At 39.1% G+C, this 27342-nt stretch overlaps 2 protein-coding genes across 2 annotated transcripts; both read right to left on the minus strand.

Moving 5' to 3' along the window:
• Positions 1-4238: 4238 nt before the first annotated feature.
• Positions 4239-9366, minus strand: LOC115921398 (ankyrin repeat domain-containing protein 50-like). Its single transcript, XM_030978856.1, has 6 exons — positions 8686-9366; positions 8488-8634; positions 7759-8040; positions 6907-7299; positions 5372-5529; positions 4239-4506 (listed from the first exon to the last, which is right to left on the minus strand). Exons 1-6 carry the CDS (start codon positions 9364-9366, stop codon positions 4239-4241), a joined length of 1929 nt encoding a protein of 642 aa, XP_030834716.1.
• A 1967-nt stretch (positions 9367-11333) lies between these two features.
• Positions 11334-26280, minus strand: LOC105438677 (deleted in malignant brain tumors 1 protein-like). The gene is made up of 6 exons (XM_030978857.1): positions 26220-26280; positions 15914-16234; positions 15099-15419; positions 14281-14586; positions 12752-13084; positions 11334-11917 (listed from the first exon to the last, which is right to left on the minus strand). Exons 1-6 carry the CDS (start codon positions 26278-26280, stop codon positions 11334-11336), a joined length of 1926 nt encoding a protein of 641 aa, XP_030834717.1.
• Positions 26281-27342: the final 1062 nt, after the last annotated feature.

The raw sequence follows: 27342 nt of genomic DNA on the forward strand, positions 1-27342 counted from the left end.
TAAAACTATATTTATAGGCCTAAAAGATAAGAATGATATTGAGTTCTGGTACTTAACAAGAATAAAAACTTTACAGATCGAAGAAAACATACACATGATACACTATTAAATGTTATAGGTTAGAAATACAGTATTACCATCAATTGACTTTTTCTGGAAACAAAAAGTGTGATATTGGCTGAAAAATCAGTAAACTTGTAGTCTAGCCTCATGTAAACGATGAGAGGTATTGTTCTTAGTACATGTGGATGTAATTTCTAACAAGTTATTTTTTGTTGATGAATTTACTAGATCAAATAACTTAGGTTTGCTAAACGATCTAGAATGAGTTTCTCTCAAAATGCAAGTACCATTGATTAATTAATTTTGTATAAAGGTTTATTAGCCAAAAGGGAGATATTGATGCAGAGAAGAAAGTGTATTTGTAAAATAATAGACAATCAAAGAGGGAGAGAGAATGAGAGAGAGACAGAGAGAGAGAGAGACAGAGAGAGGTGAAGACAGAAACTGAAGAGAAACAAATCTTTGAGAGTAAGTTAAGAGAAACGGGAGAAAAGATGAGGAAGAGGGGGAGAGAGAAATTTTAGAAAGAGAAGGAGAGATGGGGAAAGAAGAAAGAAAGGAGAGATAGGGAGAGGAACAGATGGAAAGAATGTGCAGAAGGAGAGAGAGGGAAAAGGTGGGTGAGAGAGAGTGTGAGCTTTGAAGAATCGTGAAAGTCTTGTAAGTTTCCGAAGAAATGTTTATATCAACCTTGCATGCTATCAGATGCGTGCATCTAAACTTAGTTTAGTTTGCACTTTAAAAACACAAGAAGGGCAGGTTATTCTCTTACAAGACGATTTTTTTTTTTTAATTTGCAACTATGTACGCCCTCACTTATCCCAACTTAAACCACTTTCACCTACTCCTACCAACGTACTTACCTAACACTAACCCACCCTACCCCCATCCCAAACTAACCCACATCTCTCTACTCCTCCCATACCCATGCACCTACCACTTACCCCCACCCTTGTAACCCACACTGCTACTTCCACTCAGTCCCACTCAATACACCCTCACCCATCCTAAACTAACCCACAGCGTTAGGCCTACTCTACCCTACCAACACTCGCGGCTACCCCTCACATCACCCTCCCACTGTCTTCCTCCATACACCCCAGATAGGTTGAAAAGCCAGGAAACACATAAATCGAAAGCAAAAACCAGGAACTTGGCGTTGTGTTCAATTTATTGCAAAGGTGCCATACTACCATGGGAAAATCACAAATTCTATGAATAAAAATGTTAGATAAAATGAAATTACGTTGTGCATACTATGTGCATACATTAAAACAATTCCCTGTCTATATTATAAGCAGCTTACAAATGAAACAAAAGTTAAGCTTACATAGACTATCAAGTTTTATATTAATACTGTAGAAACAATTTAACAATTTTTAAATGCTGAAAAATGCAAACATCTACTTTCAATGATAGTTCATTATTCCCTAAAATGTAGATTCCATGCATCATTATTTTTCGCAAGATGCAAACATGTACGTATTACATTATACTTAAAGTGCTTTGTAATTCTCTGTGCATGCTCATATCATGTCAATATCTGTATAAATATTTATTTTCTTTAACCTCCCCACCCGCTCACATAGTACACGTTTTTAAATCCTAGTATTATCCACAATTTTGCGACTAAAAAGAACTGTCGCGGTATAGCAATCATCATCAGAAACACAATACAAATCAGATGTGTGCCTACCAACAATAACGAGACTGACAGCCAATGAGACCAACAAAACAAAATTGCATACGTATATATCTTAACTTGATGTACAGACTAGTGCTGGTCACGTGGGGGGGGGGGGGGGGGGGCATCTGTCGTACAGTGTGAATAAAAATGCGAGAGACAAGGCAATCGAATATGAAGAGTGCCCCGCATCTCCCTTCTCTCTCTCTCTCTCTCTCTCTCTCTCTCTCTCTCTCTCTCCCTCACTCTATATCTCTCCTCCTTCTCTCTCTCTCTCTCTCCCTCTCTCAAACTCTCTGTTTTGTTATCTTCCTTTCCTTTTTCTACATTCGGTGGGGAAGGGTAGGGATGTGTCTGCTGTATACACCACTGCTGCTGTTGTGTACTTCATTCAAATAAACTTGCTGAAATCAAGACTTCAATAGCAAAATTAAAAAGAGAAAGTAGAAAGTAGAATTTTGCAATCTTGTGCGAATTTTGCTTTCGATTTCAAAACAATAAACCGTAAGCTCTTCCCGTCTCTCATAACCGAAAGTGAGACATTTCCTTATTATTATTGACAAAGATTGTGAGAAGATGAGAATAATTTCCTCATCACCGTAAATCTCTACTGTCTTACACATGATACATTACAAGATTAATCTTCGTTTTGCTGCATACTATGTACACTGGGCAGGCGCGGATCCAAGTGGGGGGGGGGGGGCGATGGGCCTGCCCCCCCCCCCCCTCCTGGCAAAAAAAAATATTTAAAAAATTCTCACGAATTGGGAAAAAAAAGGAGTTTAGTGCTCTTACCCCTCCCCTCCCCCCGCTTATCACCGGCTGGCCAGTTCCCCTGCTAAATATTTTCTCACGAATTGGGCTTCCCCCCCCCCCTTGCCGCCGGCTGGATCCGCCCCTGACACTGGGTAATGTTCTGTTCATTGTCATGAAGATGATCTGAGCAGATTGATAAAAGCATATTGATCAAAGCGTCTAGAACCGAGAGCTATCAGCGGAGTTTACAGCCCTTTTCGGGTATTACATGGTGCAACCCTCCAAACTTAAATACAACATATAATATATGTTTAAATACAATTTTAATGCAAACACATCATCTCCATTTAAAATGCACTCCAAATATTATATCAAGCGATATATTTTGGCATAATTCCTCAGTAGGGCCATGCATTATGGTTCAAGGCATGCCCACATAGAGGATTTATGTTGGGGGTCGGGGCAGAATGCAATGAATTATTGAAAATTTATTGCATTTTCTTTGTTTTTTTGTTTTTGTGGGGCGTCGACGTACCCTAGCGCCCGCTGCGTACAGTCATGATTCATTGGCTAAGCAATGGCCTCGGTACTGTGAACCCCCGGGATCAAAACCGTGTCGATGTGCTATATTAGTGCCCTTTTATGAGGCATTAATCCCCATTACTGTCAGTTATGACTTAAGGACGTAAGTCCCATAGTTGATTAGCATAGTAGCATACACATGCTTTAGCGGTCACGCAAAACAAACACTGGCAAATATTATTCAATAACATCTGAGAATGTATACTATTATCTAGATCTATTAGGAATAAATAATTGTCAAAATCATTCAATAAATTGGGGTAAAAATAATTATTCCACCATTATTACCAACAGTGTACATTAGGCGTGTTATAAATGTGATCTATTATTATTATGTTGAATTTGTCATTAAATGCAGGTTGATCATGGAAATAAAAAAGTATATTTTACGATTTAATGACAATTACTTTACAGAAGGGTAAATAATTATTGTTAGATCTTTCATCACTATCTCAACCGACCATCGGAAACATCTGCAAAGAGAGGAATAGTTACATTTCGGTGTTTAGTAAACTGTCATTGAGATGTATGTTCATGCATATGGAACAATCACCCTATAGTGGCATGTACGAACTTGTTTTCTAAAACAAATACCCTCCTCCCCGAAAAACAACAGCGAAGAACTAACCCCTAAACAAGAAAAGTTTAGTAAACTGTCATTGAGATGTATGTTCATGCATATGGAACAATCACCCTATAGTGGCATGTACGAACTTGTTTTCTAAAACAAACACCCTCCTCCCCGAAAAACAACAGCGAAGAACTAACCCCTAAACAAGAAAAGTTTAGTAAACTGTCATTGAGATGTATGTTCATGCATATGGAACAATCACCCTATAGTGGCATGTACGAACTTGTTTTCTAAAACAAACACCATCCTCCCGAAAAACAACAGAATTAACCCCTAATTAAAACTGTCATTCAGAAGCGAAACTTGCATCATTACTTGGATAATATTGTATTTCTGCTGACAGTTGTCCATTTATTAATGGTGTTAATAGTACAGCATATGATTTATATAACACAACAGGGGGTCACCGATTATTAAAGGAGAAGGTGTTGTCAGGGATGTATTATATTATTTTTCACTTTGCCTCCCCCTCCCTCACTCCTTCTCTTTCTCTCTTACTCTATTTATTTATGTTATTTACATCTAATCCAAGTACTTGTTTACAAGTCCTCCTGCTTCTGCCTGGTTGAGGATCGCATTTAAATCCTTTCTAGTCCGAGTTGATGCAGTTTTCCATTTTTGAAAGAGCTTTATATACTGTTCAGGAATCTCTCTAGACCTCTCTCTGATACCTTCAGCGATGCTGTAATCGATGCCAAGAGCAACGTATAGAAAGCTCCACAGATCAGGCGGTAAAAGCCTTGATAGTTTCAGGATATTCGCATCTGTCACTTTCTGTTCATCCGATTGACTGAAATTAAAGAGGTAAAATTGTATTATGTTTAGGCAAACAGTCACTGATTCTTTCTAATTCCCTCCCCCAGAGAATAAATGACTCTTAACTCTTCTAAATTGTACGAAAACAAAATCATTGAAATGAAACCTCACCCTAAAGAATTAGTGTGGGTATTGTTAAAAAAAGATGCTTTTCTGCGCTTTGATGTCCAATATTCCTTACGAAATTAAGAAGAGATATATCAATGATGATATTCTTGGCATGTGATGCCGTTTGGCAATGTTTAGGCAGACAAATGAGACCGACAAGTCCAGGGGACGAGCCGCGACGTTACTGCTGTCAAACAAAAGGTTCGCATTGCGTTTACCGAACGGTTCTTACAGGGCGTTCATTGACACACACATCCTAAAAGTTAGATAATTACACATTCGAGCATGAGCTTTGTAAGCATACGAGTATTTTATAAAACAAATACAACGTTCAAATGAACTTCAGCGTCTGCGAGCGAATAACTATTTTTTTTCCTGTATGCCAATGCTGTAATAGACCAGTTCAAATATAGCCCATGTACAAACGACCCCCAAACATCCACAGATCTTTGAAACATGGAGATGTCCCACTTTCTGCCATTTTAGAATAATCACTGCCAACGTGATGGAGGTGCTTCATGAATACATTGTGTTTTAATTCTTGAAAAGAAGACTTACTTTCGTGTGTGCCTCTCATATAATGTACCATCGGTGTATAAATAAATATTGACTTTTGTGAACATGTATCCAGCATTCGTGTCGATGGGTTTTACGGTTTGGTATAATAACCTTTATCTGTACATGCACAGATAATTATTTCCGAACTAGCACATAAATAAAGATTTCCCTACCTTGCAAGTATCATCTGTCGGATAACTTCATTGGTAGCATAGTGGACTGGTAGTTTGCCTTCACCGTCCCTTATGTCCAGTTTCGCGCCGTGCTCCAGAAGGTATGAGACCAAAGCCTTCTCTGGGGAAAGCTTGTGCTGATAGACGTCTTCTGAGATCTGAGTCAAAATACCAGGTGTATCAAGAGAGGTTATCAACAAAAACAAAAAGAAATGTGAAGTGATAGTTTGTTTATTTATATATGTTTATATACAGATTATTTTAAAGTTTGATAGTAATTAAAGACATCATTGTTTTCCATCGATGTGTTAGTTGACCAATCAAATATGGGAACCACTGCAGCCAATATATTCAATTACACGTTTATTTCCCATCGAAACACTTCTAAAAACACCATCAGCATAACAATCTGCCTAATAACTTCGATAGAATCTCCGTTTATCTTGATTGATACTATTTGCCGGTCAGATTATCGTGCTCTCGTTCATTACCCCAAAACAAGGATGGAAAAGGGTGAATTATTTTGTCAACAAACTGTTTAAAGATGTTTGTCCACTGAAGCTTCAAGATACCGTATGCCACCATACAGGGTGGTTGTCGATACATGGAGGAAGGGGCGTCAATGGGTAACTATCTTCTGTCGAAATGAAGGAGCATCGGGGAAAAGACGTGTAACAAGTACTTTCTAATTTTGTCTCCGAAATCAACACCTTTCTCAAGGATTAATGGTTTTATCCAGTTACACCAAGAACTTAATCCCGTATAAGCATGATAACGGTGAATCGTAATGTAGGCCTAGTAATTATGCAATCTTTTTCTCAACGGATAGAAAGGCTTTTGCTTTGAACATTTAGCCTTGACTGACACTTGTCCTATTCAACTCGTACCATGCTACCAACAAAATTTATCTCTGAATATTGAGTTATGACTGTTCTGATATGACTGTTCGGTCACTTGCAAGGACAAGTGAACATTAAAAACCTCAGCTAAAGAAAAGTGCATAGTATTAACATAATCACGATTTTCTTCGTTGTCGGTTGTCGATCCGTGCTAGGTGAGTTTTTAATCATCTTTACCTGTTTGGATCTCCCTTTTGTTTGCTCTTTTCTGCCCTTGTGATTAGAAAGTATGATGGCTTCATGGAGACAGGTCTTTCCATTGTGCGACTGGATGTTCAAGGAAGCTCCATGCAAAACCAGCGACTCGACAACCGGTATGTGGCCATTTTGAGTTGCGAGGTGAATGGCAGTCAGTCCTTCATCATCACTGTGATCGAGATTCCCAGTGATCTATTTAACAAAAAATAATAATTAATAAATGAAGAAATAACATCCAAATTATGAATATGTAGGAGTATTCATTTTGATATAGCACTTGTCCATAATTACGTAGACTTTCAATTAGCTCTGAAATATACCACACTTAACTATGTTTGCCTTTATTTTATATATTACCTATTTTTTATATCGTAATTTGACGCTTTTGTATTATTTATATTGGCTCCTCACTTTGTAGAGGAATGATTAATTACATACCTCTACATGCTTTGCTAAGATGTCGGAAGAGCTGGCACTTCCTTTCTTTGAAGATAGATGCAGTGGGTTCTGTCCATTGGCATCCTGTACATCCACCAGGGCTCCTTCCTCAAGCAGGACCTTAACAATATCGAAGTCACCTTTCATAGCAGCAATGTGCAAAGGGGTGTAGCCGTTTCTGTCACTCATATTCACATTTATTCCTTGCGTTAGCAAATACATTGTGACACCAAGATGACCATCCTGAGCAGCAAGTTGGAACGCTGTCCTACCGTCATTATCTCCCTTATTCACCTCGGCTCCTTGACTGGTGAGATATTTGGTGACATCAACATGACCATTCTGGGAAGCACTGTGTAGTGCAGTCCTACCGACATTATCTCCCTCATTCACCTCAGCTCCTTCACTAATCAGATATTTGGTGACATCAAGATGACCCTCCTGAGCAGCAAGTTGGAACGCTGTCCTACCGTCATTATCTCCCTTATTCACCTCGGCTCCTTGACTGGTGAGATATTTGGTGACATCAACATGACCATTCTGGGAAGCACTGTGTAGTGCAGTCCTACCGACATTATCTCCCTCATTCACCTCAGCTCCTTGACTGATGAGATATTCGGTGACATCAATATGACCCTCCTGAGCAGCAAGTTGGAACGCTGTCCTACCGTCATTATTTCCCTTATTCACCTCAGCTTCTTGACTGATGAGATATTTGGTGATATCAAGATGACCCTCCTGAGCAGCAATTTGTAATGCAGTCCTACCGTCATTATTTTCCTTATTCACCTCAGCTTCTTGACTGATGAGATATTTGGTGACATCAAGATGACCCTCCTGAGCAGCAATGTGTAATGCAGTCCGACCGCAATTATCTCCCTTATTCACCTCAGCTCCTTTACTGAGGAGATAGTTGGTAACATCAAGATGGCTATTCTGAGAAGCAAGTTGGAACGCTGTCCTGCCGTCATTATTTCCCTTATTCACCTCAGCTTCTTGACTGATGAGATATTTGGTGATATCAAGATGACCCTCCTGAGCAGCAATGTGTAATGCAGTCCGACCGCAATTATCTCCCTTATTCACCTCAGCTCCTCGACTGAGGAGATAGTTGGTAACATCAAGATGGCTATTCTGAGAAGCAAGTTGGAACGCTGTCCTACCGTCATTATTTCCCTTATTCACCTCAGCTTCTTGACTGATGAGATATTTGGTGACATCAAGATGACCCTCCTGAGCAGCAATTTGTAATGCAGTCCTACCGTCATAATTTTCCTTATTCACCTCAGCTTCTTGACTGATGAGATATTTGGTGACATCAAGATGACCCTCCTGAGCAGCAATGTGTAATGCAGTCCGACCGCAATTATCTCCCTTATTCACCTCAGCTCCTTGACTGATGAGATAGTTCGTAACATCAAGATGGCTATTCTGAGAAGCAAGTTGGAACGCTGTCCTACCGTCATTATTTCCCTTATTCACCTCAGCTTCTTGACTGATGAGATATTTGGTGATATCAAGATGACCCTCCTGAGCAGAAATTTGTAATGCAGTCAAACCGCAATTATCTCCCTGATTAACCTCAGCTCCTTGACTGATGAGATAGTTGGTGACTTCAAGATGACCCTCCAGAGCAGCACTTTGTAATGCAGTCATGCCGTCATTATTTCCCTTATTGACCTCAGCTCCTTTACTGATGAGATAGTTGGTAACATCAAGATGACCCTCCTGAGCAGCAAATTGCAATGCAGTCCAACCGTCATTATCTCCTTCATTCACCTCAGCTCGTTTACTGATGAGATGTATGGCGACATAAAGATTACCATTGAAAGCAGCAACGTGCAATGCAGTCCTACCCTCATTAGTTCCCTTATTTACATCAGCTCCTTTTCTGATGAGATATTTGATGACATCCAGATGATCATATGCTGCACTATTGTGGAGTGCCGAAAATCCACTACCATCATTTGTATTTACCTCAGCTCCTCGACGTACCAGATATTTCACCACACGGATGTAACCGTATCCTGCTGCAATTAATAAAGGATTCCAGCGTTCATTTTTGCACTTATTCACTTTTGCCCCATGACTGATAAGGTATCTTACTACATCAAAATGACCATTACTTGCAGCGCTGTATAATGCACAGAAGCCGTCATTGTCTTTTTCGTCCATACAAGCTCCATGACTGAGCATAACTTTCGTTGATTTGAGAAGTCCGAGTGAGGCAGCAAGATGTAAGGGTGTTTTTCCATCTAGAGTCGCCTTCTCCACATCAGCACCTTTCTTTATGAGATACTTAGCGACGGTTCTATGGTCTTTCTTCACCGCATTATGTAAACTTGTGTTTCCATCTTGGTCTGTCTGGTTTATGTTAGAACCTTGTCTTAGCAGTCTTTTTACCTTTTTGATTTTACCCCTCAATGCTGCATCATGAAGCTCTTGATTTATGTCATCCATATTTGTTAATGTCACGCGGCATGAATTAACTTGTAGATTCCTTCCCTGTGATTATCTGTTAAAATTGTATTGCTTAACATCACGATGTAACCAGAGAATGTCTAGAGTAACATTAGACACGTTTGAAACCGATGCTCGATCTGATTGCATTCCGCACAGATTAGCTGGAAATACTAAACTGGTTACCAATAAGACAAATAAAAGGTTAATAATAAACACGATAAGGTTGAATGACAAATTCGCAAAGAAGTGATAAAAGAATCAAAGTTTAGATTTCTAACTCATTGCAAATACCAATATTAACCAAGACACTATCTAAACTTTTTTCCCGGTTAAAACCAAGGAACCTGCGTTTGATACGTATACTGTGATATTTTGGTTTTCCTTTTGTTTTTCTATCCCACTTATCGCTTTTAGGCCTAATTAGGTAATGCATTTTTGATTTTTGTTGTTCATTCATTATTTCACATTCAGTGTATGCAGGTAAGTGGTATAGTGACTAAGAATAAACACTGAGAAGGTGAATTCTCTAAGCAGCAAATAAAAGTGAATTATTCCTCATAGGAATAATTATTCATGTACCCCCCCCCCCCTCCTCCCTGCTGGCCTATATCCTACTGTATCAAATACAAGAATGGTTTAATATGAGTATATTTTCTTCTGTTTGAAGTTCGTTTGCTTTCAAGTTCTCCTTTTAACATTCATTGAATAATAAAGTTATGAACGCTTGTCTTTATTCCGATTCCTGAATATACAACTAAATACATGATCCCCAATTGAAACAGGTTCTCATCTGAATTCAGACAGTACATTACAGTACAAAAAAAGCTCCTGCTTATTTGTGTCATATCTGAACGCATATCTGACATAAACTCATTGAACTTTCGTCAATGACAGGCCGACTGATTATGCCTAATCTACGAATTGATGTATATATATAAATAACTTCAGTATCGCGTACATTATGAGAATAATATCAGCATGTTGAAATAATATCAGTAGCCGTCCTTATCTTCTTTGTCCATATTAGCTCCATGACTGAGCAAAACTATCGTTAACTTGAGAAGTCCGAGTGAGGCAGTATTACAAAATTGGGCTGTATGTATTGTTCTAAAAGTTGATACTAGATTTAATAATAATAACTCCAGTACAGCGTACATTATGAGAATAGTATCAGCATGTTGAAATAATATCAGTAGGTAGGCTATACAATACTGTGTCCTCATGAATATTTGGCAAAAACTATAAAGGGAGTTGAATGATCATATTCGATGATGCTGCATTAATCTCTTTTTTTCCCTTTCTTTTCTTCATACGAGGCATTTCATTACTTGATATCATTTTAACAACAATGCATTATAGGGGACACAAACAAAAGCGGAATTAGGGAAAGATCAAGGCATGAATAGAAATGCGTGAAAGTCTAAGAATAATACATCTTTATAATTACTTATTACTTTTTCTAGGTTTCTGTATTGCTAATTGAAATAACACAATAAACATCGCTTTTATGACTATTAAAGGATTTACTTCTAAACTGATTGAGCATACAAACCTTATAAATTGCATAGTATGTGTTAAGAAGTAGTGCTTTCCTGAGCCGAGATTTTGCGTAATTAATGTTAAAACCAATTATTATGAATTTTTCTCCTAACACAACATCTTTCAGGAACAAATTCATTACTAGACGATGATTTTTTTTCTTCAAAAATAGAGCGACTTGACAACACCTAAGCACAATGTGTTTAAAGCCCCACTGCACTATACTTATAGCTACTTGGGCCCTCTATATAGCAAACAATGCCTATTGTGCTACGTTTACACTATGGTCCTGTATTATTCTTAGACTTTCACGCATTTCTATTCATGCCTTGATCTTTCCCTAATTCCGCCTTCGGTTGATTTCTCGAAAGTCTTTGCGATCATACTGAGTCTTCCTTACTCTCCTTCAATATTCATTATTATAATCAGTAACATTCATTATATATGGGGTCATGTTGGGTCAAGGGTGAGGGGTCAGGTCTATCTGGAGATCCAAGCCTCCCAGATTTAGGCTTGCGACCAACCGGCGGCTTCATGGGAGCTTTATACTCGCGACTGGGACCTTCCTGTTCACTGCCCTTTTTAAACGACAGATCTGTGTAAACCTGGTCTCCTCCAATGGTGTTCTCTGGTACCTCCAAGTTCATGTATATCAGTTCACGAGGAGCTTTCTTTCCAAGGGTCTCTGTGGACTTCCTAGAAGGTGAGGTGAGATTCAGGTACGCTGATGCTGCTTCAGGAGAACCTGTTCCCTTTGAAGTAGGCTGTTCACTCGAGTCATTAACCGTCATCCTTTCCAGCTTTCTAAGTCGATGGGACCCATAGAGGCCTAACAGCAGGAACAGTGCATACGACGCCGCCAAGATTGCTCCAAGTACTATTGAGACAGGTGAGAGTGTTCGACTGTTTTCAGCGGAAGACACTGAATTAACAGTCGGACACTGAGAGCCATGGTCTGGATGTCCCAATGTGGTTGTTGGGTCAAATTTGGCATTCGATATCAGAGCTCCTGCAAGAAAAATAATATATAGCTTCATTTTAATACATTATTCTTGTGCTTATGATCTTGTCGCTAACAAATTCACAACATTATTTTCTTAATTTCAAATGTAGGGATGTTGGCGAAATTGGCAAATTAGTCTCCCCCCCCCTCGGAGGAGGGGGGGAGTGGGGATGTCAATTATTGGATATTCTATAATCAATCCCATCGTGCCTGATTACATTACTCATCATTCAGTACCTAAGTAGCTACCGAGAGAAGTCCGGATACAACACATTCGCAAAGACTTTCGAAAAATCTACCTACCCTTATCATTGATCTTTCGAAACTACAATGACGTATGCCCAGGCGCGTACGCAGGGGAGGGGGAGGGGGGTTGGGGTTGGGGGTTGAACCCCCCCTAAAAAATTGTGTATGCGTGTGTTTTGGACGACCGCCCCCTCAAATTTTGTTTTAATTAAAAAAATAATAATAAAAATTTTAAAAATTTTTAAAAAAAGATTTTGGTAATGGGTGACCAAAAAAGCTGACCCCCCCCCTAACGAAACGAATTATCGACCGACCTAATTTTCAAATTTTGAAACACACCCCCCCCCCCAAAAAAAAAGGATGCTCTTCACCCCCCCCCCCCCCCCCCCCCCCCCCCCCCCCCCCCCCCACCCTCCGCTTATTCAGCGGCTGGCTGAGTCGTTGCGAAATTTTCGGCGTGATTTTCAAATTTTAACCCCCCCCCCCCTTCGAAAGAATCCTGCGAATGCCAATATCCGAACACGAGTTGATTTAATGAAAGTCTTTGCGATCGTGTAAGATCTGACGAGGACCACAATACAACATTGCAGTTACCTGTACCTTTGCACATGACTCCAACATCCTGACTGTGCGGACAGCTGTTCGCTTCAAAAGATGTGAAGGTACAGGCAAGCAGGCTGTTCTCTGTTCCAAGACAGGAGATACCTTCCAGAAAGACCATTCCGATTCCTTCACCGAACGCTGCATTTTGTAGCACGTCTGAAGCATCCGTGAACCCCAGCTTTCTACAGACCACGTCGGCTTCTCTCAAGTCCCATCCAACACCACACAATGTTCCCCAGGATGTGTTGTAGAACATCTCAACCCGTCCTTCATTCCTGCTTCTTCCATCGACAAGACGAACTTCAAAATGCTCAAGCGTGGTGTCTAATGAAAAGCAGATCGTTTTAAAAGATTAGCAAACCGTGGCGTGAGACACACACATGGGGAAGTGTAAAGCATGTCCCTCAAGTTACTAAGTATTCTGGAAATGTGTTATGGAATTGTGAAACATAATATATTGACATTTAAAAAAGAAGTCATCTTTCATTTGGTGTTTTGTCTGATTCAGGTATGGCTATCAGCGTGATAAACTCACCAGATATACTGAAAGGTAAAATGAAATAAGGTGCCGTATACAGCAACAACAACAATTTCAACAACATTAATAATGATGATATCAATGATCACGATAACGATGATGATGATGATGATAATAATACTAATACTAATACTAATACGTGTACCAGTGATAACTTTATTGTTCTTAAAATACATAACATATTTAGCAATCAGAGAGACTATCATTGGGACGACAAATCAAAGAGAAGATGAAGTTGAATTTCGTATCATAAATGCTATGGGTGCGAATGCATATAGGGCAAAAATGCTTGACAGAATTTTGAAAGCTCAGAAATTATTTTAGTGTAAGCTGAATAAATTTAGCTGTAACCTTTTTAGAAAAGTATATAGCCCTTTAGTAATGGAAGAAAATGTATATATATTTGATTTCAATCGAACCATTAATAAAAGGAATTTAAATCATACTGACTTTAGGAGAACACATCGCTATTATTGACAGCTATCTTAACGTCAGCAGGTAAGATTATCTGTGAGAAATGGGGTATAGTATTGGATTATATTAGAATAGACGAAAGTTAGGCTATACTGAATGGGATTTTAAAAATCAATTTGGTCAGTGGATCATTACGTTGACATGGTGCCTTCTCCCTTGGGAAACTACTCTAAATAGAGCATATTATTATAGGTCCTCTATAAATAAAGAAGACCCTTAAAACAAAAAATATGTATTAGTCATTTTGCGAGTTGAAACAAATGTGAAAATTGACCGGCAACACGTCACAGTGACATTAGCGATTCGGTCAATTTGACGTACCCATACAGTGATTACAACTTCAAACGATTCCGATAACCTTCTTCTTCTCCGATTTCGTTCTAACTTTCACCAGTCTACATGCCTCTCTGGCTTTCCTGCTTTCTTTTAGGGGAGTTATCTATTAAGTTTGGATTTTCCTTGAATACGTCCCCTCTATAACGTTTGGATTCCATGAGTATAATCTCACCATTAGCGCAGACAGCACCAGCGTCTTCGCTATGTCCACAATTATGACTCGCATATCCATTGTGGGTGCATTCAGCAAGGTTGCGTTCTGTACCGAGGCATTCGACATCATCAAGAATGATGCTTCCAGAACCTTGTCCGTATCCAGCGCTCGTGACTGCTCTCACTGCGATCTGAAAGCCAAGCATTCTGCATACAACTTTGACGTCGTTCAAGTCCCAGAAATCATCACAAACTGTTCCCCAAGAACCTCCAAAGAGCACTTCAACGCGACCTTCTGAGGCGGTTTGTCCACCAACTAGACGAACTTGCATATATGAATGATGAATAAAAGAATAAATACATAATGGGGGTGAGGTGAGAGATGTAGGTATTTAGGCTATTATACTGACTGTAATTAACATGTATTAAGCATTTCAATGTGATTTTGAGCCATTGCAGGAAAATCTTGCAGGCTAAATTGCGTGAACTTATTGATTCATTACCTCATTCATCTACAGTATATGCTCTAAGATTTCTGACTTGTCTATATATTACAGGAATGGAGAAGGTCGTCATCCTTGAGAGCCTAGCCGGCCATGCACCAAAAAATGATTTTGCATCCATATTTCCGAAAAGAGGGTGATTGGTATCCCCTTTTTCAGAGCACACAACGCCCGCATTGTCGTTACGTGGAAAATTATGAACTTTCAACCCATCGTGACTGCACTCTCCTAGATCAGTATCCAGTCCACTGCTGTGGACATGATCCAGGAATAAATTGCCTCTGCCTTCGCTTTATTTTACATAATCAGTATGAGTACAAGTATAATATCTCACCATGAGCGCAGACAGCACCAGCGTCTTCGCTATGTCCACAATTATGATTCTCGTATCCATTGTGGGAGCATTCAGCAAGGTTGCGTTCTGTCCCAAGGCATCCGACATTATCAAGAATGATGCTTCCAGAACCTTCACCGTATCCAGCATTCGTGGATGCCAACACTGCTGTCTGAAAGCCAAGCATTCTGCACACAACTCTGGCGTCGTTCAAATCCCAGGAATCATCGCAAACTGTTCCCCAAGAACCGTTAAAAAACACCTCAACGCGACCTTCTAAGGCGGTTTGTCCACCAACTAGACGAACTTGAAGATCAGGATCTAAATAAAAGAATAAATACATAATGGGGTGGGGTGGGAGATGTAGGTATTTAGGCTATTATACTGACTGTAATTAACATGTATTAAGCATTTCAATGTGATTTTGAGCCATTGCAGGAAATCTTGCAGGCTAAATTGCGTGAACTTATTGATTCATTACCTCATTCATCTACAGTATATGCTCTAAGATTTCTGACTTGTCTATACATTACAGGAATGGAGAAGGTCGTCATCCTTGAGAGCCTAGCCGGCCATGCACCAAAAAATGATTTTGCCTCCATATTTCCGAGAAGAGGGTGATTGGTATCCCCTTTTTCAGAGCACACAACGCCCGCATTGTCTTTACGTTGAAAATTATGAACTTTAAACCCATTGTGATTGCACTCTCCTAGATCAGTATCCAGTCCACTGCTGTGGACATGATCCAGGAATAAATTGCCTCTGCCTTTGCTTTATTTTACATAATCAGTATGAGTACCAGTATAATATCTCACCATTAGCGCAGACAGCACCAGCGTCTTCGCTATGTACACAATTATGATTCTCGTATCCATTGTGGGAGCATTCAGCAAGGTTGCGTTCTGTCCCAAAGCATCCGACATTATCAAGAATGATGCCTCCAGAACCTTCACCGTATCCAGCATTCGTGGATGCCAACACTGCTGTCTGAAAGCCAAGCATTCTGCATACAACTCTGGCGTCGTTCAAATCCCAGGAATCATCGCAAACTGTTCCCCAAGAACCGTTAAAAAACACCTCAACGCGACCTTCTAAGGCGGTTTGTCCACCAACTAGACGAACTTGAAGATCAGGATCTAAATAAATGAATACATAAATAATTGGGCGGAAGTGTAAGTATTTAGGCTTATTAGACTAACTGTAATTAACACGTATTAAGCATGTGATTGTGTGCCATGGCAGGAAAAAGGTTCCTGCTAGATGCCGTATATGTATTAATTGATCTATTACTTCATTTCAAGTTCAAGTTCATTTTATTCAAAACCACATAAAACATGTAATGTTTTACATAAAATAGAAGCTGGTAATAGTACATTCATCAACATTATATTAACTTGATTACATCATAAACAAAAATGGTTTTAGGACCCCTTTAGAAGCTAAGCTTGTGAGCGGGGCCCTATAGTGAACAAAATGCATACATTAACAATATGGCAACGTGAATAAAAAGAATGTACCGTATATACAAGGGATGGAAATACTAAGCTACAGAATATAGAACACACACATACTCACACCTTAGATTTCTGACTTGTCTTACATTACAGGAGGGAAGAAGGTCGCTATCTTTGAGAGCTTAGACGGCCATTAGCCAAGAATTGATTTTGTATCCATATTTTCGTGGACTTAAAGGTAAAGACCAGTATTGGAAACGCCCCAATTTCAAAAAATGAAATGGAGGCTCTTATTACCAATCATGTGAAAGAATATGTTTTGACTAATACATAATGATAAAAAATTTGCCGGGAAACCGCCTACTAATTGGTATGTATTTGGTAAATTAGTTTATCTATTTGTGTGTGAGAGATAAACGCACGTGTCGCGCACGTGTGCGTAGTCTCATATACATCTTTCTGTGTACAGTGCTTGTAACTATACGAAGACTGGGCCAAATTTCTTATCATTTTGATGATTCCAGAACCTTGCAGTACACACCAATACTTATATGCTAAATGATCAACCTTTTCTGATCTGATCCCACAACGTTTCTTTCACAATGCAATCGCATGACCATAACTGGTCTTTATCTTTAATGTTGATATACACCTCCTTGTCACAAATCGTATATGAATATGTTCAACATGCCGGTTAGAGCTCGCCAATAACTACATTAACTATAATGATAATTCGGTTCCAAATCGCTCCCCCTTTGTTAATGAGTAAACAATAAACGTTTCGAGTCCCACTTTTGCACTAACAATCTTTGGCAAGAAGTTAATCTGAGTTTGCCACTCTCCACCCCGGTGATGTAAGCTAATTTGGTACCTGGTAGGAAGAAATTCCTCCAGTGTCAGAGCGCCGGAACGCCTCACCTGGGCCGCTCGGGCAATGCCGGGGTAATTATAGTACAGCGCTAAGAAACATAGGCATTAGATTTATATAAATGTTACTAGTATTATGCTTATTATCATTAAAAGGCATGGAAAGTCGTTGTGTAATTTTATGACACGCACTCAACGCCTTTGTCTTATCGTTAGAACAATAATTCCGTTACTATTGTTTTTAGGTTCGACTTCAACGATATCATCTAAAAGCTAAGTATTCTACTTCATTGATGCAACTTCCGTTCAGAAGTGTTGCAGTGTCCGGAATGATTTATTGGCAGAACTGCAACGTTTTAATCTTTTAAATGTGGCCACGCACTTTAATCGTTAGTTTAATTGATTATAACATGCATATAGTTCATCGTTTTGATTGGGGTCTGATGAGCTAGCCACTGTAGCTGTCAGGTACTCCGATTAGACGAACATCCAGTCCAAAGACACAGGGAACTTGATTAACAAAAGAAAGAACATGGAATTCATCTTGATAAAGGAAGATGCTCCATGCCTAGAATCAGTGTACATAGATTCCCTTTCATGAATAATAATAGAAATACTTCTATATACGTCTATTAAATATTATATCCTGCATCCAAAATGTGTGGGCTTTTGATTGGTTGAGAGCTCGTCACGTGACCAGAAATATTTGACCTATTTTTAGAAAGTACTATATGAGAGTACTATTTGTGTTCACTATTTGGGGGTTGAAAAAAATCGTTTGAATTGAATCAATTTTTTTTTCCTTCAAATCTTAATTAAATGAAAGAAAAAAAAATCTTTTTAGATAAAAATTTACAATTTTTTTGTTTTTCTCCAAAAATGTTATTTTTAATATTTTTTTTAAAACGATTTTTTGATGCAGGATATAAAACAAATATACTATGCCTTCTATTCGAGGTACTGGTAAAACTGTGGGCCTAGGTGACTCCAAAAGTACCATTTGCTTCGGGGCTGCGTCTCTTAGCAAATAGTACTAATGGAGTCACCTCTTGCGCATAGTTTTAACCAGAACCTCTCAAGGCAGTGTATATTTGTATACTATGACCACTGCCACGACTACTACAACTTGTATAGGTACTACTACTACTACTACCCAATAAACAGAACACTAAAAAGTAACCTCTTTTGGGAGTGTATTTTAAGTGATTTTAAAGTATAGGGCCTTTTGAACTAGATTTAAACGTTATCGACACGTGCCTTCATTTAAACGAAAAAGGTATTCCTGTTCACGTTTTCATCTAACCTAAAAACCACCAGTTTATCACGCGACTGGAGTAACGTGATTCCACTTACCTCTGTAAATCAAGTGTTTATGACCAAATAACCACTTGACCAAGCAACGAGTTTTTTGTCCGTTAACCGATGGTGGCGATAAATACGTAATTATTTGGTCTTGTAAGCACCTTTAACGATTGGTTTCACAGGTTATCCAAGGTTGATGGTAATAATCACGTTACTTACACCGGCTAATCGTCTTATTGTTCTGTCCGTTAATCTCTGGTTATATTAAATTAGTAATTCGGAGGTGTCTTACACACCTCTTTAAATGGTTTCAAAGTTACCATAAATTTCTTAGTTATGATCACGTGGCTCAAGCTTATTACTAATCTAAGCTGTGAATCCGTGATATGTAGGTGTGAAAAAGTAGTAATCATTAGGTGTCTTAAAACACCTATTTAAATGGTAGTCGAAGTTGCCAGCAGTTCCGCGGTGATGATCTCGTGACTCAAACGGAATATTAATCTAAGCTGGGCATACGTGACTTTTAGGTGTGAAAAATTAGTCATGATTAGATGTCCTAAAGCACCTATTTAAATAGTAGTCACAGTTGCCATAAGTTCCGCGGTGATGATCTCGTGAGTCAAACGGATTATTAATCTAAGCTGGGCATACGTGACTTTTAGGAGTGAAAAATTTGTAATTATTAGGTGTCTTAAAACACCTATTTAAATGGTAGTCAAAGTTGCCAGCAGTTCCGCGGTGATGATCTCGTGACTCAAACAGAATATTAATCTAAGCTGGGCTTACGTAACTTTTAGGTGTGAATAATTAGTCATGATTAGGTGTCTTAAAACACCTATTTAAATGGTAGTCAACGTTGCCAGCAGTTTCGCGGTGATGATCTCGTGACTCAAACGGATTATTTATATAAGCTGGGTATTCCGTGTTTTCCAGGTGTGAAAATGAGTTATTCTTGGGTGTCTTGATGGTTTCACAGTTACCATTTAAGTTCCGTGGTGATAATACCGTGACTGTTGGCATATGTCTATGTTCACCAGTTGATAACTGACTGTTAGCATATTTCCATTGCACCAGTTGATAACTGGAGTGTGCATATTTCCAGTTGCACCGGTTGATGACTGAGTGTTGGCATATTTCGAGTTGAACCAGCTGACACCAATTCATTTGCATATTGAATATGGGGTGCGTGCAGATCTATGTTTTTTAAACAATTTATCTGAATTTACAGCATATTTCTTAATTACTGATGATTTAGTTATATGCAATTCATTTAAAAAATACTGCACATATAAATTACCAGTTATTAGGACATTTCGCTACTTCGTATAAATTACATTTAGTTAAACATGAATAAGGGAAACATTAACTATGAACTAAAATAATTTCAATAAAGTACAAGTATACGAAATTTTTTCGATTAATTCAATTATGTAAGTCTACTTATTACCAATGCCTTTACATTGGAAATACAGACGTACCAGTATTGAAGTATTGTTGCTGTTCAACTGGTTGGAAGATAACCAAATGGTTCTAATGGCTCAAGTAGACCAGTTGAAGTATAACTGGCCTGGATCAACTGGATCATTCAGCCCATTTCAATATCCTGGGTTACCAGTTGGCATTAAATGGTTCATCAACTGGACCAGTTGCAACTAGCTTTCTCTTCTGGGATGTTTGCACCCCCCCCCCCCTTCCCCCAACCCCCTCTAACCCCGAACTGCTACCGGCGCGCCTGGACGTAATTATGGAAGATCCAAGACACGGTGTTCAGAAACGGGATGATTATTATTATTTTGGTTCATTAATTGTGTAACATTTGCGTAATTATTGGGTTGAACGCGGGTTACAGTAACATACTTCCTCTTCGACGTAAATTTCACGTGAATGAAGAACATGATTCATCTCAAGTCAGCCTCGTAATATTCACGTGAATTTCACGCAGATATTTTGACTAAAACTATCACTAACGCTTCACGTGTTTCTGTGACGCGATAATTTCGTTTATGAAAATGTAATTTCATAATGGAGCTCTCACACTCTGCCGTGTAGGCCTACCGTCCACCTGCCGGGCTATTAAAAAAAAAAAACAGAGTCCAGAACGTTGGGTTTTGAGCGAACTTGTCCCCGGCCGCAAAAAAAATTCATAAAATTAATCTTTTCACCGTTTCGTTGCCATCTTCTGACCGTTCTCACCGGGCGCATACCGGGTGTTGAACGTGCTTCTACCGTCTTCACCGCCCAGATTGACTTTTGTTGAAAATTTTGGCCGTTTCCATACCGGGCCCATACCGGGTCTCGAACGTGTGCACCGGGTTTGTAGCAGCCACCTACCAGTCACTTAGCTTCCCCTCACCGCTCAGAGCGTCCTGTGAGCGAGTCCCCGGACTGCTGACGTCATGACACGACTGCCATAAATACCCCGATTTGAACGGCAACGGTCAGTCCGCTCTCCATTTTTCATCACCGTTCTGTAACGGGTTATGAGCGTGTTGTGAACGTGTTCATACGGTGTGACCGTTTTCATAACGTATTCATACCGTCCTCATACCGTTCAACACCGTCCTCTCAGGCGCGGATCCAGGATTTCTTAGGGGAGGGGGCCCAATTTTTTTTTTTTTGCTCCCGAAAATTTGAAAATCGCGCCGGCCGAAAAGTCGCTCAGTGGGGGGGGGGGGGGGGGGGGGGGGGGGGGTACAGAGCACAATTTTTTTTTTTTTTTTTTTTTTTTTTTTTTTTTTTGCTCCCGAAAATTTGAAAAACGCGCCTGCCAAAAATTCGCTCAGTGGGGGGGGGGGGGGGGGGGGGGGGGGGGGGGGGGGGGGGGGGGGGGGGGGGGGGGGTAGTGAGCACATTTTTTTTTTTTTTTGATCCTCAAAAAAATTTCAATTTGCACCCCCCCCTTGAGCGCCAGGGGGGGGGCCCAACCCCCAAAAATCGTAAAAATCACGTGATTTTACATAATTTTTTTCTCAAGGGGAGGGGCCCGGGCCCCCGGGCCCCCCCCCTGGATCCGCCACTGCGTCCTCTTGCCGCTTACTTGCGGCCGGTGCCAGCCGGCCAAAGTTTTGAACATGCCCAAAACTTTCGCCGGGTCCCACCGGGTGTAAATAAGTGCCAACGCCCTATTAACGTGTTGCCCGCTTTGATAACGAACCACCGTGTGCCCTCGCCGTTCTCCACCGTCCGCAGACATTTTCGCGCACGGTGGCACACGGTAGGCCTACACGGCAGAGTGTGAGAGTCACTTAACCAAACAAACACTGGAGTATTAGGTTTACAAACCATGGTCTCCAAGGTAAGGATAATCACGTTATTATAATGGTGATATTGCAGTGACAATTGCGTGATATAAGTGTACGTGTGTTTTAAGTTACCTAGTGCAATAAACGTATTAACACATTTACGTTGATGTCAGGTGCTTGAAGAACGTAACTCTCCTCAAGTCGATACCTTGATATTGACGTGATTTTCACGTGATTTTGTTTATTGGGTACTACTACTACTATTACTACTACTTCTACTACTACTACTACTACTACTACTACTACTACTTATATTACTACTTCTACTACTATTAGGGACTTTTAGATTCTGCACGACGAGAACGTAGACTGCCCTTTTAAGGAAATGTGACGTCCTTTTAAGGCACTGGCAGTGACGTCACATTGCCTTAAAAGGGCAGTCCGTGTTCTCGTCGTGCATAATCTAAAAGTCTCTACTATTACTACTACTGCCACTTCTACTTCTACTACTTCTACTACTACTACTACAACTACATTTATTATTATTAGTAGTAGTATCATTATTACTTATTACTACTACTATTATTACTATCATTATTATTATCTAAGTTGTTTGAAATGTGCCTATTTAACCTTTTATATCTTGAATGAACAAATCATGAACAATTTCATGTGTGAAGGTCATATATTTCCCTTGAAGTCAAAGGTTAAATTATGATTGACATGGACATTCAAAGTACTGAAACCTTAAGTTCTAAATTATGATAACGCAGTCAAGTGGCCATCTGAAGTGATAAGAAAAACATCTTGACTGAATATTGTTTTTGAGGACCAAACTTCCTTGTATCCAGAGCATTCTGAATTATGGGGATTTCTTGAAAGTCAAATCTGGAGGCAAAGAGGATAGTTGAAAAATTGATTCATGATCCATTAAATGCCAAATAAGCTCGAAAGAAGCGCATAGACATAGGTAATACAGTAATGTAGGTAATTACTATCTGCATCAATGCATTGCACTTGTTTGTGTATGTATTCAGCAAATTAGCAAACGTAGAATGACTGGAACATAGTACACTAGTATAAGGTCTATTAAGCTCCAGAGACGGAGTCCATATATAAGAACCAGATTCTGTGATGATATGAATACATTTTGTGTATGATTTACTGACATATAACACCTTTAAACACTGGATAAAGTTCAGCAGTCAGTCATTATGTTTAAAGATAAAATGCACAGTCTGGTAAGGTTGAATGCTCTGTCAAGGTAAATAAAAATTTGCACCCCCCCCCCTTGGGCGCTAGGGGAGGGGGGGGGGGGTTGGCAACCAACCCCAAAAGGTAAAAATCACGTTTTTTTCAGGGGGGGGGGGCTCCCTGGATCCGCCACTGGTCCAGACCCACACAGTATTAGTAAATGCCAGAAAAACATCACTACATAATACGGGGGTTCAAAATGGAAACAAGAAAAAAAAAACGCCTCGCCGCTACGCTACTGCGCGGCTCGTGGAATGATGCTCCATATCGTATTTGGGTTAACCCCCCCCCCCCCCCTTAGCAAAAATAGATCCGCCTCTGTACTACTACTACTTCTTCTACTTCTCATTATAATAATAATAGTAATGATAATAATAACGATGAATATAATGATAATCAGAATAATATTAGTATTAATAATAATAATGGGATACAAGTGGGTGGTCATTGAATCACAAATATTAGATATGCTGATGACACTGTTTTATTTTCTGAATCAGAGAAGGATCTCCAGAGACTCCTGAATGTAGTTGTAAAAGAAAATGAGAGAATGGGACTATAGAGATCAACTATTGCAAGACAAAGTGCCTGGTGGTATCCAAGAAGAGCAGTCCAAAATGTAACTTGAAACTGAAAGAACAGACTATTAAACAAGTCTCCTCATTTAACTACCTCGGCAGCATGATTACCGAGGATGCCAGATGCGAGACAGAGATCAAGAGAAGGATAGCTCTCGCTAAATCTGCATTTTCAAAGTTAGGCAAAATTCTGACAAATCGAACAATGTGTATGAGGACCAGAATAAGGGTATTGAATTGTTACATCTACCCAGTAATTATGTATGAAAGTGAAACATGGACTCTAGCCTCTGATACTAAAAAGCGTTTGGAAAGTTGCGAAATGTGGTTTCTAAGAAGAATGATGAAAATCCCCTGGACTGACAAAGTTAGTAATGAGGAAGTTCTTACACGAGCTGGAGTGCAAAGGAAAATGATACGTGAGATGTTGATTAGGCAGTTGAAGTTCATGGGTCACATTACACGTAAAGAAGGCCTAGAGAATTTTGCTTTGACAGTGTTGTGAAAATTGTGGGAATAAGGAGTAGGGGAAAAAGGAGGATACTTTGGATGGACAGTCTGCAGAAATTGTTGGAAGAGAGAGGAGTGAAAGAACTGGGAGTGGTACTAATACAGAAGGCTAGGAGCCGAGGGTTGTGGAACAGCATGATCGCCAACGTCAAACGATATGGCCCTTAGAGAGAGAGAGAATAATAATATAAATAATAATTATGATAATGATAATATTAGTAATAAAATTAATAGTAAAACAAGTATAATATCAGGTTGGATATGTGCGCTATATAAATATCCAATATTATTATTATCATTATTCATTAATATTATTACCAATATAATGGTACATATTAGTAGTTAACATGTTCAGTTTACTTTTCAATTATTTTCATATTTCATTACCAGCGCTAGCTATCAACATATCAAAGAATATATTGGAAAAGGTATTTTTCGATACACAGTGAAAATTATTGTTATCTTTCATTCATGAGTGAAGATTTAATTTTGCCCTAAAGGGGCTATAGAAATATTACCGTGAGTGTTTCCGATTTATAGCAAATTTTGTTGAACATTTTTTGTTTGAAGTGCACTTGAATATTCATCCGAGTAAATCAAAGAACTCGAAATCGGAAGTAGCTATATCCTAAATGAAACTAACCCTCATGGATGTACTTTTAGGGACTCTAAACTGGGGTTTTAACAATTACTTTCAACACCACATACCAGGCATACTCAGGGTGTACAAAGCATAGGGGCTCTGGACGAGAAAGTTTCTCCACCCAGGTGTTAAATGGGTACCCGGTAGGATGTGACCGTCATTATTGGTCAAACAGTTTTTGAATGTCAAGTAACGCCTGGCTGGAATGCTCCCCAGGGAGTGGAGATTGTGCACACAGCACACATTAAATCCAATGACAGGGGTAATAGTATATTTGTAAGGCGCTTAGAGACATTGTATTAAGCGCTATATAAAAGCTAAATATTATATTTCTGAATACCAAACGTTTGGGCAACCGTCATGGTGTATTTTGGACTGTGAGCCAGCTCTCTCGCCCCTGTTGGTCACAAGATAGCGAATACAGTATTCGTATGTGCTTGCCCAACAAAGCAATATATGTGTGCCCAACTCAAACCTGGTTGGTTTAACTCACATACCCTGGTCAATCTCTCCTTAAAAATGGCACCTCCACACTGTAGCTACGCTGTGTACTTCTAACCGTATTAACGGACGAAATACTGATGGTATTAAGGTGAGTAATTCTATTTTTCTAGACGAATCAAAATCATTGTCTGCATTAAATGCAGGTCAATCTTTTAGAGATCATGAAAGAATGTGGCAAAATTGCTAGGGGCTGAAACATTCATGAAATGTGTACATAATTTTTTTTAATGTGCGCACGTTCATTTATATTTACATTTACCTCTATGATAAACAAAAGTATTTGTTAAGAGGGCTGTATTTGTAAGGGGGGGCTGCAATCTACAAGCCCAATTTTTCAACAGTCCCCTCCATGACCAATCTGATTTATATGCCTGTTGTACACTGTGGACCAATTACAAATATATTGTTAAGTTTCATTATTTTACTATGTACAATGCAATCCCTTGTACTTTATTTATTTTTTAGGAAATGGAAATAAACGAAATAAAATGAAATTATTTTTGATCGTTAATTCGATAAACGATAATAGTTTTAATCAATCAATAGGCTATAACCTATACATTATACCTAATATTGAGGAATCAAGTCTAACTAAAAAAAAACAGTTAAAAGTAGTTGTATTGCTCGTTACTAAATCTGACTTCGATTATAGAACTCCTGTAATAAAATAAAACTCTGCCTGTATGATAAATAAAATCAAACCCAATTAGCTCACTTGGATCGATAGCTGACATAATTCCATTACCAAGACTCTCATTAAGACTTACCTCTCATGCTCAGGGCGATTATGATCACCACGGGATAAAACATCAAGGCCTTCATCCTCATCCTCATCAAAATTCAGATCAGAACATATGCCGAATGACTGATTAAAAAAAGAAAGATCATAAGACATCCACCGAAAGGTCGAGTTCGATGTTTATCAGCCCATCAAAGCAAGCATGTGAAGGCAAGAATGGACGAAATATATTTCAGTCTTTAGTTCCTCAATCGAGTCCAACGCGTTATAATAATCTAGAGGAATAGGAAATTATCAAAAAGTCAAACTATTTAAGATACACATCGAGGGAATAATACTGCGCATGCTCGACACTCTAAAACGAAATATGAAGAAAGATGCTATATCATTGCATTGTAGTCTGCACATACAGACTCGCTTAACAATTAAAACACAGAGCCATAGGTCATAGCAGATTGACAACAACAAGTACTCGTGTCAATATATTAGGGTATTGACCAAAGATTGCAACACAAGGCTTTACAACGGTTTTTCGGTATTGTTTGACATCATGAACAACATACTATAAATCTAATAAAGTCGGACCCGTAAAATTTGTTATTTTCAAAATGACGTCAAAGATGGCCGCCAATACCTTAACAAGAGCCATCAATCGCGAACCATCCATCTAAGAGATGGGATTTTGGTGTATATTCCTTGTTTCTGGGAGTTCGAAGAATCCATTTATACTACTTAAATGGGTCATGGCCATCAGGACACCTGGAAATCCAAGATGGCGTCCAAGATGGCCGTTCAATCATGATGTATCCATATATATGATATATATATATATATATATATACATAGGCGCCGGAAGTTGGGGGGGGGGGGGGGGGGTGCAAAACGCATTCCCCCCCCAAAAAAAAAGCAGTAAAGTTGTAAAGATGGTTTGTATTTTCACCTCAAAAGAACATAACAATAATAAAAACCTGAACAATTGAATCACATATAAATTTCCATTCAAAGAAAAGAAAAGTTAACAGGAATTCAATTTCCTAAACATTCCGCACGCCACCTATATTATCAATGGAGGTTTTTATAATAGCGATACTCGCATATCGTGGAAATATATTGTGAGAGGATGGGAAAGCGTGTATGTGTTTTTTTTTATA

Source organism: Strongylocentrotus purpuratus, unplaced genomic scaffold (assembly GCF_000002235.5).
Source record: "Strongylocentrotus purpuratus isolate Spur 01 unplaced genomic scaffold, Spur_5.0 spur5_scaffold_1, whole genome shotgun sequence".
Classification (NCBI taxonomy): Eukaryota; Metazoa; Echinodermata; class Echinoidea; order Camarodonta; family Strongylocentrotidae; genus Strongylocentrotus; species Strongylocentrotus purpuratus.